Source organism: Oryx dammah, unplaced genomic scaffold, assembly GCF_014754425.2.
Source record: "Oryx dammah isolate SB20612 unplaced genomic scaffold, SCBI_Odam_1.1 HiC_scaffold_5, whole genome shotgun sequence".
NCBI classification, from domain to species: Eukaryota; Metazoa; Chordata; class Mammalia; order Artiodactyla; family Bovidae; genus Oryx; species Oryx dammah.
The window spans coordinates 52,407,350-52,422,360 of NW_024070189.1; the positions used below are offsets into that span (position 1 = coordinate 52,407,350).

At 35.1% G+C, this 15,011-nt stretch overlaps 1 protein-coding gene across 15 annotated transcripts in view; it reads right to left on the reverse strand.

The window, feature by feature from the left end:
- TCERG1 (transcription elongation regulator 1) overlaps positions 1-15,011 on the reverse strand; it is a 52,740-nt gene that overhangs the window by 26,555 nt on the left and 11,174 nt on the right. For 5 of the 15 annotated variants that reach the window (XR_005721010.1, XM_040239776.1, XM_040239772.1 and 2 more), the window contains 5 exons: positions 11,730-11,972; positions 7,417-7,479; positions 6,058-6,258; positions 5,273-5,385; positions 4,256-4,344 (listed from right to left, as the gene is read on the reverse strand). Coding sequence is in view for 14 of the 15 variants with exons in the window: in XM_040239776.1 (XP_040095710.1) it covers positions 4,256-4,344; positions 5,273-5,385; positions 6,058-6,258; positions 7,417-7,479; positions 11,730-11,972 (709 nt within the window). In the remaining variant the exon portion in view is untranslated. The remainder of the gene's footprint in view (positions 1-4,255; positions 4,345-5,272; positions 5,386-6,057; positions 6,259-7,416; positions 7,480-11,729; positions 11,973-15,011) is intronic. The other 10 variants (XM_040239773.1, XM_040239783.1, XM_040239780.1 and 7 more) reach the window with 3 other exon arrangements.

The window sequence follows — 15,011 nt, forward strand, 5'->3', positions numbered from 1 at the left end:
CGCTAGAAAAAGTATAAAGTAAACCCAAAGTAATCAGAAGAAAGGAAGTAAGAATGGGCAAGAGTGGAGGGGCCCAACCACCCTAAAACTTGTGGTCTTTATGAAAAGACCACAAAACAGGCAAACTTTTGGCTTGACTGGTCCAGAAGAGAACAAATCACCACTATGTGGAAAGAAAAAGGGGTATCACCACAGATCATAGACATTTAAACGATATTAAGAGAAAAATAATAACAGAAACATCAAAGGATACTAAGAAAATAATTACAACAAATTCAACTTACACAAAATAAGCAAATTTCCTGAAAAATACAACTTAACCAAAGACAAAAGAAGAAACAAACAAAAAATGGTCCTATAGCTATTAAAGAAGTTTAAATTGTTACCAAAAATCTTCCCCCAAAAAACTCTGACCACAGACGATTTGTTAATTCTATAAAACCGTAATGAAAAAGTATTATCTTACAAACTTTTTCAGTAAATACAGGAACAGAAATCACCAGCCACCATCCAACTCTTTTCCTGAAACCAGCAAAACCCTAATACCAAAATCCAACAAAAACATTACAAAAGAAACTTATGGATTCATATGCCACAATTATAGATGCAAAAATACTCAGTAAAATATTAGTAAATCAAATCCAACAATACATTAAAAAGATTAATCTACCATGATTAAGGTTTATTACAGAAATGCAAAGTTAAACAATCAAAATTCAGAGTAATTCTCCATATTAAAAGAATGTAAGAGAAAAACTCATTTCAAAAGATGCAGATTTATGATAAAAACATTATCAAAATTTTTAAAAACCATATAAGCTAATATTATATCTGATGTAAAAGACTGAATTTCTCCCCCTACATGGAGAATAAGGCAGGGATGTTCATTTCTTCTACTTAGCATTGCACTGATATAATAGTCCTAGCAACAAGAATAATTACACTGGAATTTTTTTCTTGGTATTTCAGAGCATAGGTTTGACTTTATTTTACTTTTTTGTTTTTTAAGAATAAAGAGGGATCAAAAACTAGAAATTTGCTAGGTTCAGTAAACTTTAGTTTCTGGTTCTAGGAAAGTTTTTAATGTTTTGACAAAAGAAAAGTCTTTAAGGTCATGGAGACTTGTAACTTTTCCAATTGGTTACTAAGACTGCATCAGAAAGATTTAGCCTGCCATAAAGGCAGAGGAACCAGAGATCAAACTGCCAACATCTGCTGTATCAGAGAAAAAGCAAGAGAATTCCAGAAAAACATCTAATTCTGCTTCACTAGCTATGCTAAAGCCTCTGACTGTGAATCACAACAAACTGGGATAGGCATACCAGACCACCTTACCTGCCTCCTGAGAAACCTGTGTGCAGGTCAAGAAGCAACAGTTAGAACCGGACATGGAATAACGGACTGGTTTCAAACTGGGAAAGGAGAACATCCAGGCTGTATACAGTCACCTTGCTTATTTAATTTATATGCAGAGTACATCATGAGAATTGTTGGACTACATGAAGCGCACAAGCTGGAATTAAAGACTGCTGGGAGAAATATTAATAACCTCAGATATGCAGATGATTCCACCCTTATGGGAGAAAGCGATGAGGAACTAAAGAGCCTCTTGATGAAAGTGCAAGAGGAGAGTGAAAAAGTTGGCTTAAAAGTCAACATTCAAAAAATGAAGATCATGGCATCCAGTCCCATTACTTCATGGCAAATAGATGGGGAAATAATGGTATCAGCGAGAGACTTTATTTTGGGGGGCCCCAAAATCCCTGTAGATGGTGACAGCAGCCGTGGAATTAAGACGCTTGTTCCTTGGAAGAAAAGCTATGACAAACATAAGACAGCCTATTAAAAAGCAGAGACATTCCTTTGCCAACAAAGGTCCATCTAGTCAAAGCTATGGTTTTTCCAGTAGTCATGTATGAATGTGAGAGCAGGACCATAAAGAAAGCTGAGCGCTGAAGATTTGCTGCTTTTGAACTATGGTGTTGGAGAAGATTCTTGAGAGTACCTTGTACTACAAGGAGATCCAACCAATCAACATCCAATCTAAAGGAAATCAACCCTGAATATTCACTGGAAGAACTGATACTGAAGCTGAAGCTCCAAAACTCTGGCCACCTGATGAGAAGAGCCAACTCCCTGGAAAAGACCCTGATGCTGGGAAAGACTGAAGGCAGGAGGAGAAGGGGACGACAGAGGACGAGATGCTTGGATGGCATCACCGACTCAATGGACATGCGTTTGAGCAAGCCCCATAAGATGGTGAAGCACAGGAAAGCTTGGCGTACTGCAGTCCATGGGGTCGCAAAGAGTCGGACATGACTGAGCGACTGAACAACAAAGTCTAAGTGAGGCTGCCTTTATTTGCCATTCACAATTTGTTTGTAACCTGTGTTGGATTGTAACTTATGAAAAATTTATCTTTGAACTTATAGTATTTGAAATTTCATATTTACCTAGACTGGCATGGTGACTATTTTTATTTACATATTTAAATCAATTGATTAATTGCTGATGCATTTCTTTAGTTTATTTCCATAGGTTTTTACTCAGTATTATGAAAAAATTGAAATATACAGAATATTCAAAGAATGTCTCTAGAACAGTGAACACAATATACTGACCATCTAGATTAATTTTTTTTTTTAGATTTAGACTTAATATTTTATCACTATCCTTCCTCTGAGTATCTTGCCAGTCTTACTTTTTTGATATATTAAATGATGCAGATTATCAGTACACTTCACCCTAAGCACTTTATCATGCATATTATTAGCACAAGGTAGTTTTGTGACACAAGAATTCTTTGTCCATGTGTTGAGTGCTTAGTTGTTTCTGACTCTCTGTGACTCCAGGAACTGTAGCCCTCCAGGCTCCTCTGTCCATGGGGATTCTCCAGGCAAAGAATACTGGAGTGAGTGGGCTGCCATGTCCTCCTCTAAGGGATCGAACCCAGGTCTCCTGCACTGCAGGTGGATTCTTTACCATCTGAGCCACCAGGGAAGCCCTGGTGCCACAAGAGTTCTTTGTCCACAGTCCTTCTATTAATTCTGACATGTCCTGACAGCTTCTCACTCCACACTTAGGGCTCATAACATGGGAGCTGTATTAGCACACCTAGGTAGGAAAATAACCAGAAAAAAATCTTAAACCGTCTTCAGTAATCATACTGTTGCTGACACTACTGGTTTTATCTGTGGGAAAAGTAAATGAGTAAATATGCCACAAGGCCAGGTTTTTCGATCTCCGCATTACTGGCATTTGGGCCAAATAATTAATTCTTACAGGGAGCTGCCCTGTATATGGTAGAGTGTTTAGGAGCAGCCCAGGCCTATAACTACCACATGCTTTTAATACCTTCCAATTACGACAACCAAATAATGCCTGCAGACTTTGCCCAACATCCACTTCAGGGAGGAGGGGGCTGAAGGAAGGAGGCCAAAATTACTTCTGGTTGAAAACCACCGACCTAGGCAAAAATCAGCAATGACCACTAAAATCACACACAAAAAAGGAACAACTAGATGTATCCTGAGGGAAAGGTCATCATCAGTTGGTCTACCAAAAAGATCAAGCATAAATTTCAGCACATCTCTATAACTGCCTGCTAAATTTATAGGAAATTCAGAATGGAGGATTTTACTAAAAAGTACCACTAGGATACAGTAATAAAACCCAGACTGTCGGATTCTATAGAACAAATAATAAAACCAAGGAGAAAAAAGGAAACCAACTTGAAGGGGAATTTACATATTACAAGACTCAAGAAACAAGCCAACTCATTGCCATGAGTAGACCAAATACACATTAAATAGAATAGGTAACTAAAGTCCTGGTGTGGGGAGAGGAAGAAAAGGGAGAACCAAACAAAAAAAGGAAAGAAAAACAGACTACTCAAAGCTAAGATAAAAAGATGTAATTTTGCAAAGTTCTCTAAACATATTCATTTATGAGGATATATATAAAAGCAATTTTAAAACATTTCAAACAATAAAAAAGGAGATTCAGGATCTTACAGTGGTTCAAATCTATAATTATAATCAGTAAATATTAACAGAGAGTTCTGTGAGAAGAGCAAGACACTGCAGCAGTTGAGTTTTAGATTTGAGAATCCAAAATAAAACAACCAAAAAACATTCAGTATTTGACACATACTTTTTTTCAAGTACTTTCTCTATCTATTGTGTAATAATGTAATAATCAAACATGGCAATAAATAAATAAATAAAACAACTTACTAATTAAGTAACCTACATACCACGGAGTACCAGGAATAGGGGTAGTAGCTACTGGCTTTGCCTTCTGGGCAGCTTTTTCTTCCTCAGTCATCTCTTCTTCTTTGGGCTCCTATGGGAAATTGTGTTACTCCCATTAAATTCATATCACAAAATTGTACTTGAATATCCCACAAACACAAGACTGCAAATACCTTAAAGTAAAACTAACATAATGTCTGTTGCTACCATACAGAGGGGAGACTCTGAGTCAGAATTTCTAAATCTTTGCCCCTTAGGCAGAGCTGAATTCCACGACAGTAGAACCCATTGGCTTCCTCGATGGCACAGTGATAAAGAATTTGCCTGCCAATGCAGGAGATCCAAGTTTAATCCCTGGATCTGGAAGATCCCTGGGAGTAGGAAAATGGCAACCCACTCCAGTATTCTTGCCTGGAAAATTCCATGGACAGAGGAGCCTGGTGGGCTACCATCCATGGGGTTGCAAAGAGTTAGACATGACTGAGAAGGCATGCACATAGAAATATAGACCCCGTCAGAAGATGTTTCTAACTTAGAGAGTCACTAACTATCTGAGTAGAAATAAGGAAAGGGGTATAGAATATTAGGAGATTTCTTCATTTAAGGTTGTTTCTTTCTCTGCTAAATTCCTTACTCAGCAGAACGTCCAAAAAGCAGAGCTCTTTTAGTGCTGTTCAGAGATTATTCCATGCAAGAAAGGACAGGTAAAATACAATGAACAATCCCCAAATATGAAGTTGTACTTAAAATTATAACATGTAGCAGTCTGTAAGTCAGGGGGAGACATCAGCTCTGGTCTAGGGCCCTTTCTTTCTAGAGGGGCTTTGGTTTCACGTAAGAAGTAATTTAATGAAATTTTCAAAGGGAAAATTGAATTACAAATTTCAAAGAACCCTAAAATTTCAGGGATCAGATTTACAGCAATTATCTAAAACTACAGCAAACAGATTTTCAGTTACCAGAAAACTGTACCCAACAATCAACACTGGCTCTCATGTCAGTAGGAAATGGCCCTTTACCTCCTTTATCTCCTTTATTGGCTCTTCTTTAGGATCCTCCTCCTCCGTCTCCATTGGCAGAGGTTCTTCAGAAGGTTCTTTAATTGGCTCTTTAATCTTCTCCTCTAGTTTTTCTATTAAAAAATGGAGATAACATCACATAGTGATTCTGATGTAACTTCTGATGAACTCTGAGACTAAGAAGTTAGGATATTCCATTTCTAGCTGTTAACCACAAAAATAAAAACATTCTTCCTGTAATATCATGCTCAACTTCAAATACCTTGCTATAGTAATTAGGAAACTGTCAGCAGAAAAGAACTACTGATTTCAGAAGGATATAAAGTCTTATGTTCATGTATCATTTTTGCTACAAATAAAAGGGATAACATACTAAAAAAACAGAAACAGGGTATGAGTCCTCTTCCTCAAAGGTTCCAACAGCCTAAAGTTTTTCTTCAGAACACACACAATACACACACTCCTTCCTGGTCACTACTATCAATCTCAGTAAGCATGATGACAGTAATTCACAGCTAATTAGGCAATTATGCAATTCCTGACAACAGTAAAAAATATATCTGTTAGTGTGGATATATAATTTAACTTCTCTAGATGGTAAAATGACAAACCTGTAAGCAGAACAACTGTGGCTTTTTAAATAAATACATTATCAATTCAGTGGAAATAAAGAATCCAACACTATATACATAGAAAATCCCTCAAATGTTTTAAAAAGGAATTAATTCAGAATTTCAAATACCATTCTATGTATACTATGTCCCACTAAGTCATTACAACTATACCTTTTTCCTTTAGCTCTTGGGGTTTTTCCCAGGTTGATTCTAATGTTCTATTATTATAATAATATGTCTTCCCATCTGCTGTTTTATATTCAGTCCACTCAGAAACTGCTGTTGCTCCAGCTAAGGTAGCAGGTGAAGCTGCAATAGCAACCTGGGGATGTATCATAGGTACGATAGGAGGGGCCATTCCTGGCAATACACCTAAAAGAAGAATAATAGAAAATATTAGATCCAAGTACCAATTGTGATACAAAGTAAAAATTTAAAATATGGGCTAAATCTTTCTATTAAACATCAATAAATGAATGAGCCAACTGAAATTAAAAAAATCATATAAAATATTATTTAATTACTTAAATCTGGCTTACTTCTAATGCCTAAATTCAATTAGATTCAGAAATTCAACCCAAGAAGTACCTTAAAGTCAGAAATTTGCATCACACCTATAATGAAATCTTGATAAATCATAATAACATAAAATTATAAAAATGATAAATTCTCTAATTTTTATAAAGAATTTCTTAAGTTCTAATGAAATCAAAGCAACAAGCACATTTACTAAGAATATTTCTTGAGGTAAAATTATTTTCTTGTTCTAAGATACCTAAAAAGGAAATGAATAAAACTCTATTTCTAAGTAAATGATTGAAAAAATAAATAAGTAAAAATAAGTCCCTGACTTTGTTATCAAATCAATTTTAGAATACTAAGTGATTAAGTCACATAGCCCTGTAAACTCTGACAGTTTATTACTTTCCAAAAAGATAGCAAAATTTCTTTTATTTTTAAAAGATAAGCCAAGATTTATATTTTTCACCAGACAGCTAAATAAGCTGGTGCTACATAATCAAAAATGTGAATTAAAATTGGAAAAAAAGAATTTTCATATCCTATACTAGAATTTAAGTTTCAGGTAGTTAACTTCAGTAACTTTAAAATGCAAATTTATACTATACACACACAAATATTCACACACATAAACTCACTAGCATGCAAGCATAATCACATCACTTTACACATGGAAATGATTTTTTATATTTAACTGAAAAACACACATCAAAAATAAAATTAAATGTTATGAATATGAGAATGAAGTTGTTTACACTTATTACAGAAATCAAGATATAAAGTGATCTGACCTTATTTGCTTTTGTGAACCAACAAAGCTAATACTACAGGCAACTGGGAAAATTAAGTGTTGGCCAAATATGACAACTGCATTTATACTGCTCATTAAAAAGAAAAATATAAAAAAAATCCACTCACTTGGGCAAAATAAATAAATAAAAGGATAAACAACAACATTCACTACCATGCCAACTTACAGACAAAACAAACTAAGATGGTTTTAAAAATTACCGGTCTTGGTGGTAGCGACTGTCTTTACATACGGGCAGCTGACTATTTGCATCATTGCTACACCTGTAAAATGGATAAGCAAGCATACGTTGGAAAGCTGCCATTGTATGTCGGCTACCACTGGGATTCAGGGAAATAATTTACCACTACAATTTAGAATGTTATTTCCAAATGAAAAAGACCAAGGATGGAGTAAAATTTCTGTTTGACATTTTGTGGGAAGTGGTGCCAAATTCAATGATAACTAATTCTAAGTTATAGCATCAATTACCTTTTTATCAAATCAGCTGGTAATTTTTGAAGGAGTCTCAAGAGTTTAAAGTCAACAAAGGAAGAGTCCCTTCATTACATATGCATAACAGGTTTCCATGTGGGACATTTTCCCACAGGACATCAAGTCTATGCTGCTTAAGAAACCAGTGAAAGGCAGACACAGCATGGCACTGACAAGACACCTTCTCTGTGCTGCTGCTAAGTGGGAACTACATGCAGAAGCAGAGGCATGGAGCACAACCGTGCAGAAGGAGAACAGTAAGATAGGACAGAGAGTGAGAGAGCAAGGAAGAAAATTAAGTAGGAGACAGATCCAAATAGTCTACTGCAAATAACAAGGGCAAGGATGAAGAGGAGGGTAGCATTCAACTGAAGACAGAATATCCACGTGTAGTGCCTGCTCTGTGGAATGCCATGGGCTTGGGACACTGTGGAGGTAGGCTAACAAATTAAGAAAAATACAGCCCCACTGATGACTACATGGGTTGATTAATTTAGAAACCTCAATTTGTTTAAGCTAGCTAAAGGAATGGAAATTACGTACAGTTCTTAGAAGAATGAAGCCTCATCACGATGCAGTACAATGATGATAAAAAGGGATTGAAAGGAAAAGCTGGAAAACTAAGGTTTTTTTAACTGAGGAAATTTCAAATTACAGTGAATTTTTAAAAAATTTTTAAAGGAAAAGGCCTAAAGCAAAGGGTTTGGAAATTAAATTTTATCTCCTATTTGTTTTGGCTAAAAAAATACTAAACCTATTTTGGTACTGACAAAAATTAAAAAGAATAAACTATTTTCCCCACAAAGTACATGAAAAGAAATTCTTCATGATTCAGAGAAAAAAATTAAAGCTAAACCCCTGGGTTTATAAATAATGTGCCTATGTTCAATCACACACACACAAAAATACTGCCAATTTTTGCAAACTGCCTTAACTTCTTAATTACATTTTAAATAAAAACATAAAGCTAAACCTTCTATTAACATTGAAACTAAAACAAATGCACTGGATCATAAAAGCATGCTGAGTAGCTATATGTACAGTTTTATTTTCCATGTTTAAAGAAAGCAATGGAAAAATTCATTTGGTTAAGGAAGTTACAACATGTATTAGGTTTAAATTAGTATAAATACTGCCATCTGCAGGACCACTGAGCCTAGTAAGCCAGCACTAGAAATTCAATTCTTAGAATATATGAACTTTATTCTCAAAGATTGTTCCTGAAGACATTCCCCAATAAATAATTTCAACTATACAACTAAAACAGAAGAAAATCCTCCCTACTGATATTTAGGCCTAACTACCATTGTCTAATATCAACCGGGCCAACAGAGAACTCTTGTATTTGACTATCACAGGTCACGATAAAAGAACATGTCTCTTTCCTCTCATGTTAAAAAGACCAAATTAAGGTTTTCTGAGGGCGACTATATGCATACCATGAAGACTCACAAAATAACCAAAGAGCTAAATTTTTAGTCTTCTTTTTATTTTTTTAAATTTTATTATTTTTTTTAGTCTTCTTTTTAAAAGGAGCATTTGTTCAATTTCCCTACAACTCCATCCATCCTCAAATTATGTTCTACCAGGAAATTAGAAAATTCCATTTAGTATTCTGGATAATCCTGATGTCACTGACTATAAGCTTCTTAAAATTCCAAATAAGATTTTACAGTAGAAATCCTATAATCCTAATCCAATTCACTATCCCAAAGCCCACCTCTGAAGGTTTTATTTTACACCTAACTCTTCCACTCCTTTCCTTCTTTTTGTTTGAGTATCCCCTCTTTAATCATCCTCAGAGCCATACATTGCTATTTCAAACAGCATTTAAGGCTCCAAGAATAATTACATCCAGATCCCCCATTTACCTTACTACAAATATTCAACAAATATTACTTCAAAAATATTAATATTACTTTCTATAAAAAATTAGTTCCCTCTCCAAAGAATCTTTGGTATCATGCACAAAATTTTCTAGATTATCTAATTCAGCTCGTCTTCCAACTGACCTACAAAATGTCATTAATGGCTGCCATTTATTAAACATCTTTTGCTGTCAAACTTCATAGGTGCTACCTCATCTGGAAACCCAAATGTTTACCAACTGTTCTAAAATTTAATGGTGGGTGAGGGCCAGAGAAGACCAAAATATTCAAAGACAGCTGTAACTGAAGGGATTTTATTGTGACAAAATTCCACTTCCTACAAAAATAATTTTGGCTATTCTTTGGTACTAGCAAGAGTAGCTACTCTTTGCTAGTCACTGGTACTATTATGAACCTCCATAGCAAAACCAAACTCTTTCAGATAACAGCCTTTCCAATGTTTCATATATGTTATTATGCTACCTCTCAATCTTCTCTCTACAGAATTAACAACCCCAGCTCCTTAAGATGACTCAGAATTCAGGATCTGGTCTTAACACTGTCCTGGCCCTGAAGCAGACCAAGACTGCAAGAGGTTATATCAAGCTTTTATCCATTTATCACTTCATTTTCTACAAAGAGTACTCCAAAGAGGAAAGTATGTAGCTGTTTATCTTTAATTTTGAAAAAGGGTAATACCTAGTATTTGAGAAAATTTATTTTCTTCTTACTTTCAAATGATTTCAGTTTCTTAAATATTATATACTATGCATTATCTAAAACTACAAGAACATGAAAAAGATGTTACAAAAAAACCCACTAATTCTTAAATTTTTGGCTTCTTTCTTCCTCAAGTATAATAGCTGAAAGTATTCTTTTCAAAGTAGTTACAAGGAAATAGACAATTAGAGCAACAGTGATAATTCATGTGTACAACTCTTAACAGCTGTATCACAACCCTATTTTACACACAAACTAATGCAATAAAGCAATAAAGCAGCAGTCACGAGGAAGAAACGTGAAATTAGGAGACAGGAGGCCTAGCTTCTATTCATCTTTGCTACAAACTAGCCTTGTAAACTTGACCTCTTTAGTGAAAGTGTCAGTTGCTCAGTCATGTCCAACCATGGACTATAGCCCACCAAGCTCCTCTGTCCATGGGATTTTCCAGGCAAGAATCCTGAAATGGGTTGCCATTTCCTCCTCCAAGGGATCTTCCCAACCCAGGGATCCAAACTTGGTTTCCTGAACTGCAGGCAGATTCTTTACTGTCTGAGCCACCAGGGAAGCCCTGACCTCTTTAAGGGATCAATATTTTCAACTATAAATCTAGGAGAACAGACGATGGATTAAGGAGTAAATGTGTCTGACAACAACAAACACTCTCCTATTTAGGATGCTGAATACTATCACTGTTTAATTCCTATGGGGGAAAATTTACTCCAAAATCTTTTAATTCCTTTTCTAGTTGAAATGATTTTCCCTAAGAAAATAAAGCACATGAATTCACTGCAATTATGTAAACATTTAAGTGCTATATGTTATACTTCACAACTGTTACAGGAGAAGCATGCATTTTGTTTCACATGAATTTTTAAAATTACATGATTCACAATTTTTTCTCAGTATAACATCATTATTATGAGCACAGTATTTGGATCTGAAGTGCCCAGACTCAAACCCCAACCCCTTATCAGCAGCTCTGTGACCATGGGCAAATAACCTTAACCTGTCTATGTATCTACCTCCTAAGATAGTGGTGAAAATTACACGACTTATTACACGTAAAGTCCTTGGACCAATGGATGATATATAAATCACTTGTGGTAACTCTTATGACATGATTTCTTAACTTCATACACTCAATCCCTTAAAATATGGCATTTAGAACATATTTACACAAAAAGATGATCACTTTTAATTCATTGAGGCCATTATCCAAAATGAGTGTAGCTTTAAATGTGGCTCTAATTTTAAGACATGTAAACAACAATAACAAAAAAGGACATTTACCAAAACTGAAGAGAAAATATTGCAGTTAGCCATGAATCTTTCAAAAATGTTTCAAACAAGTGAGATTCAAGGCAAATTTCAAATGTAACAGACACATGAGAACAAACTAACTGACAATATGAAACATAGCTGGGAAACCGCTATCACCCGCTGGTTACCTGGAAGTGGAATTGGCATGCCGGGAAGGGGGACTCGGAATGGAGGCACCATGACAGGCGGAAAAGCAGGGATTGCTGCTGCTGGCTGAGGCACTGAATGCGGAACAGCAGGCGGCAACGTCTGCGGGTGCGGCTGAGGAACGGTTTGCACAGGCGTGGCTGTAGGAGCAGGAGTTGAAACACTAACTGTAGGCGTGGCAACTGAAACAGCAGAACTTGGGGTCTGATCTTGTGTTGTGGGTGCTGATAAGAAATAAAACAAAAATATGTATCACTCGTTCATAAACGATTTTACTATACTCATTCATCATTCACTCATTCAGTATTTAAGGGCCCATTCCATGCACTGCAAGCTATTTATAACAAGGTCTCTGTCTTCAAGAAGCTTGAAAATAGTTAAATGAAACACAAAAAATAACTAAAATACAAAGTGAGATGGGATAAATGTACAGGAGTGTGAATCAAGACCCAAAGACCACTTCTACTGTGAGACAGTACAGAAAATTTTATACTGTGATGATAGGCCTTGAAAGATTTATGATTTTAACAAGGAAAATGACAAAGTGAAAAGAGAAAATAAGCAAGTGGTGAGAAAACTGAGTAAAAGCAAAGAGTAGGGGACAAAAAGGAATTGTTTAGAAAACAGAAGGCAAGCAGTTAACTAGTCAAACACTAGGCATACCAACAGAACCAGTAAATTACAGCTGGAAAGGTAGGCAAGAAGCATAAACTGGGAGGCCTTGAACACACAACTAATGAGTTTGCACTCGACTGGGTAGGGAAAGGGAAGAACTCATGTAAATGCAGAGACATAATCTAAAAGAATGAACACCAAACTATATCTGTATACACTCTTTTGTTTTTACTACACATGCTTCATATTTGATTTTTCTTTTTTAATAAGAATGCATTCACGTGTTATTTATGTGACTTCATGAATGTAAAAGGGATGGGTGGAGGCAGAATGAAGGTTTCTGAATGAAAGAGTAATAATCACTGTTCATTTGATGAATTAACCTGGCAGACGCATAGGAAGAAAAGGAAAAACAGAGATGTGAAAATCAATTTCAATACATCTGGAGTTGTCCAAGAAAGGAAGAACAGAGGGAAAAAGATATGCAATAACTAATGACTGACTGGATATGAACAAATGGAGTGAAAAAAAAAAAACAGATTTCTTTATAATTATTTCAAAATAAAAAGGTAAAAAAAGAGGGAAAAAAAAACAGGTTTCCAATGTGAGACCAGGAGACTGTGAAATTTAGGATAATCTGGTTCTGCTAATACATTCTTTTTAGATATGAAAAATAAAAACATTTCACCCCTGGTAATTGCACAGAAAATCAAACTGTGACTCTCAAAATATATAAAATTCATATTTCCCTTCTTTAAAGTTTCAGTTCTCAAATGTAATATTGCACAAAACTAAACCATCTAGTTCCAAAACAAAATTTGTTTTTATAAATTCATTGGTAACAAATACGTCATCTTTATCTTGACAGAAGGAAAAATGTCAAACTTTACCTATATTGGACCAAGAATGAATTCATCAAATTTATAAATAAAACAGTGCTTTCCCAACATTTATGCCAATTTTATTCTAAGGGAAAGCACACTGTTAATGCAAACCACCCAATAATTCAACTGAAAAATTTGTCACTATCTTTCCTTCAGCTCCTAACAATGAAAAACTCACTTAGGCTGGGAAGATGTGTGCAATTTCATACTTGTTAATGAGGGACTCACCTTGGCTAAATAGACAGCAGGGCCAAACAAGTATCTTCAGGGGCCCAGGAATGAATTGGTGGTCTAGCATAGACCTAGCCTTAGGGTACAGTATCATATTAATATAATTTTATAACAGTGTGAAAAATACAAATTACATGCAACATTTGCCCAGTCCCATACATATACCATTTATCATTTGTAATCTACTGCAATGGCTGAAAATATATCTAGTTATTTCCCAACTTCCCTGAGAAGTAGGATTTCATCAGCATTTTTCACAAACTTGCACAAGATAAAACGAGTATAGGCTCAACTGGGGTTAAAATATAAACTCCTTAATTTTTAGTTCCATTTACCCACAGATTTATACTGCAGTTAATAGAATTACATTTTTTCAAAGTATTATGGTAATAGTACTTAGTAATATTTGTTAAAATTATGATAGAAAGTACTGGAATCAGGAAAATGAGTTAGAAAGGGATCAAATTTCAAGGGGAAAGGTACACCAATGGAGATGGCAGAAAGTATTCACTCATCCTCTTGCTGAAACAGGATTTTCTGAATTTGATTAGTGGCCACAAGTCATGACAGAAAAGGGCAAAGGAAATAAAAGAATTAAATGAGGATCTGGGAGAATGGTAGCTAGGACTTTATAGTAAGTAAATTTCTATTAACTCCATTTGCTAAAATGACTAGTGTAACACTAGAACTCAAAATATACTACTAATCCAGCCTCGCACCTTAACTAAAGACAAGTGACTATCTCTAAGAGATGGAAAAAATATATTAAGAATTATAGTACAGTAACACTTCATGACAGTGAATCAAGCGAAATAAAAATAGATGTCAGGAATACTCAAAGATAACATCAAAACTGATGTTTAAAGGCAGTAAAAAGAACAAGATTTCACTGTTTTGTTCTTAGAATAAAGATGTTCCTTTCTATCACTGAAGAGTAGTGCAAAAAAAAAAAAATGAAAAAACAGGAATTCTGAATAGAATGGTTAATAACCACAAGACACTTATGGGCCTACTGATAGACCACTCCAATACAGAAATGGAATATATAGAGAACAGTTCAAAGTTTTTGGCTATCCACTTTCCTTAACAAGTACTACGGACTTCTCTTTCCAAAGAAGGCAGGGAAAAAAACAGAATCAACATAGAGCCTCCCCCATAGAACCACACTGCTTTTAACAATCTCCATCTCCCATTTCAACCAAAAGTACCCCATAAAAACTGGCAGCTTTCTGCCTTGCCGCACAGGTTTAAGAAATATTTGCCTATAAAAAGGCAAAGATACTCAACCAACTAGCTAGTATCACTGCTAAACTTCTATATTTTCAGAATTCAACATAGCTACAGAAGAAATCAGACTAATAAAGCATTATTTACATCTTTCTATTAAGTATATTTTCTCCAAAGCTATCTAAAAAATATCAGATAAGGCCTTTAAAAAAACTGTCTCCCTATCACAGGTACCTTACTACTTCGGTTACTCCTTGTAGAAATAAAATCAAATTTGAATTTTTAAAATGACTAGATTTCTCTTAT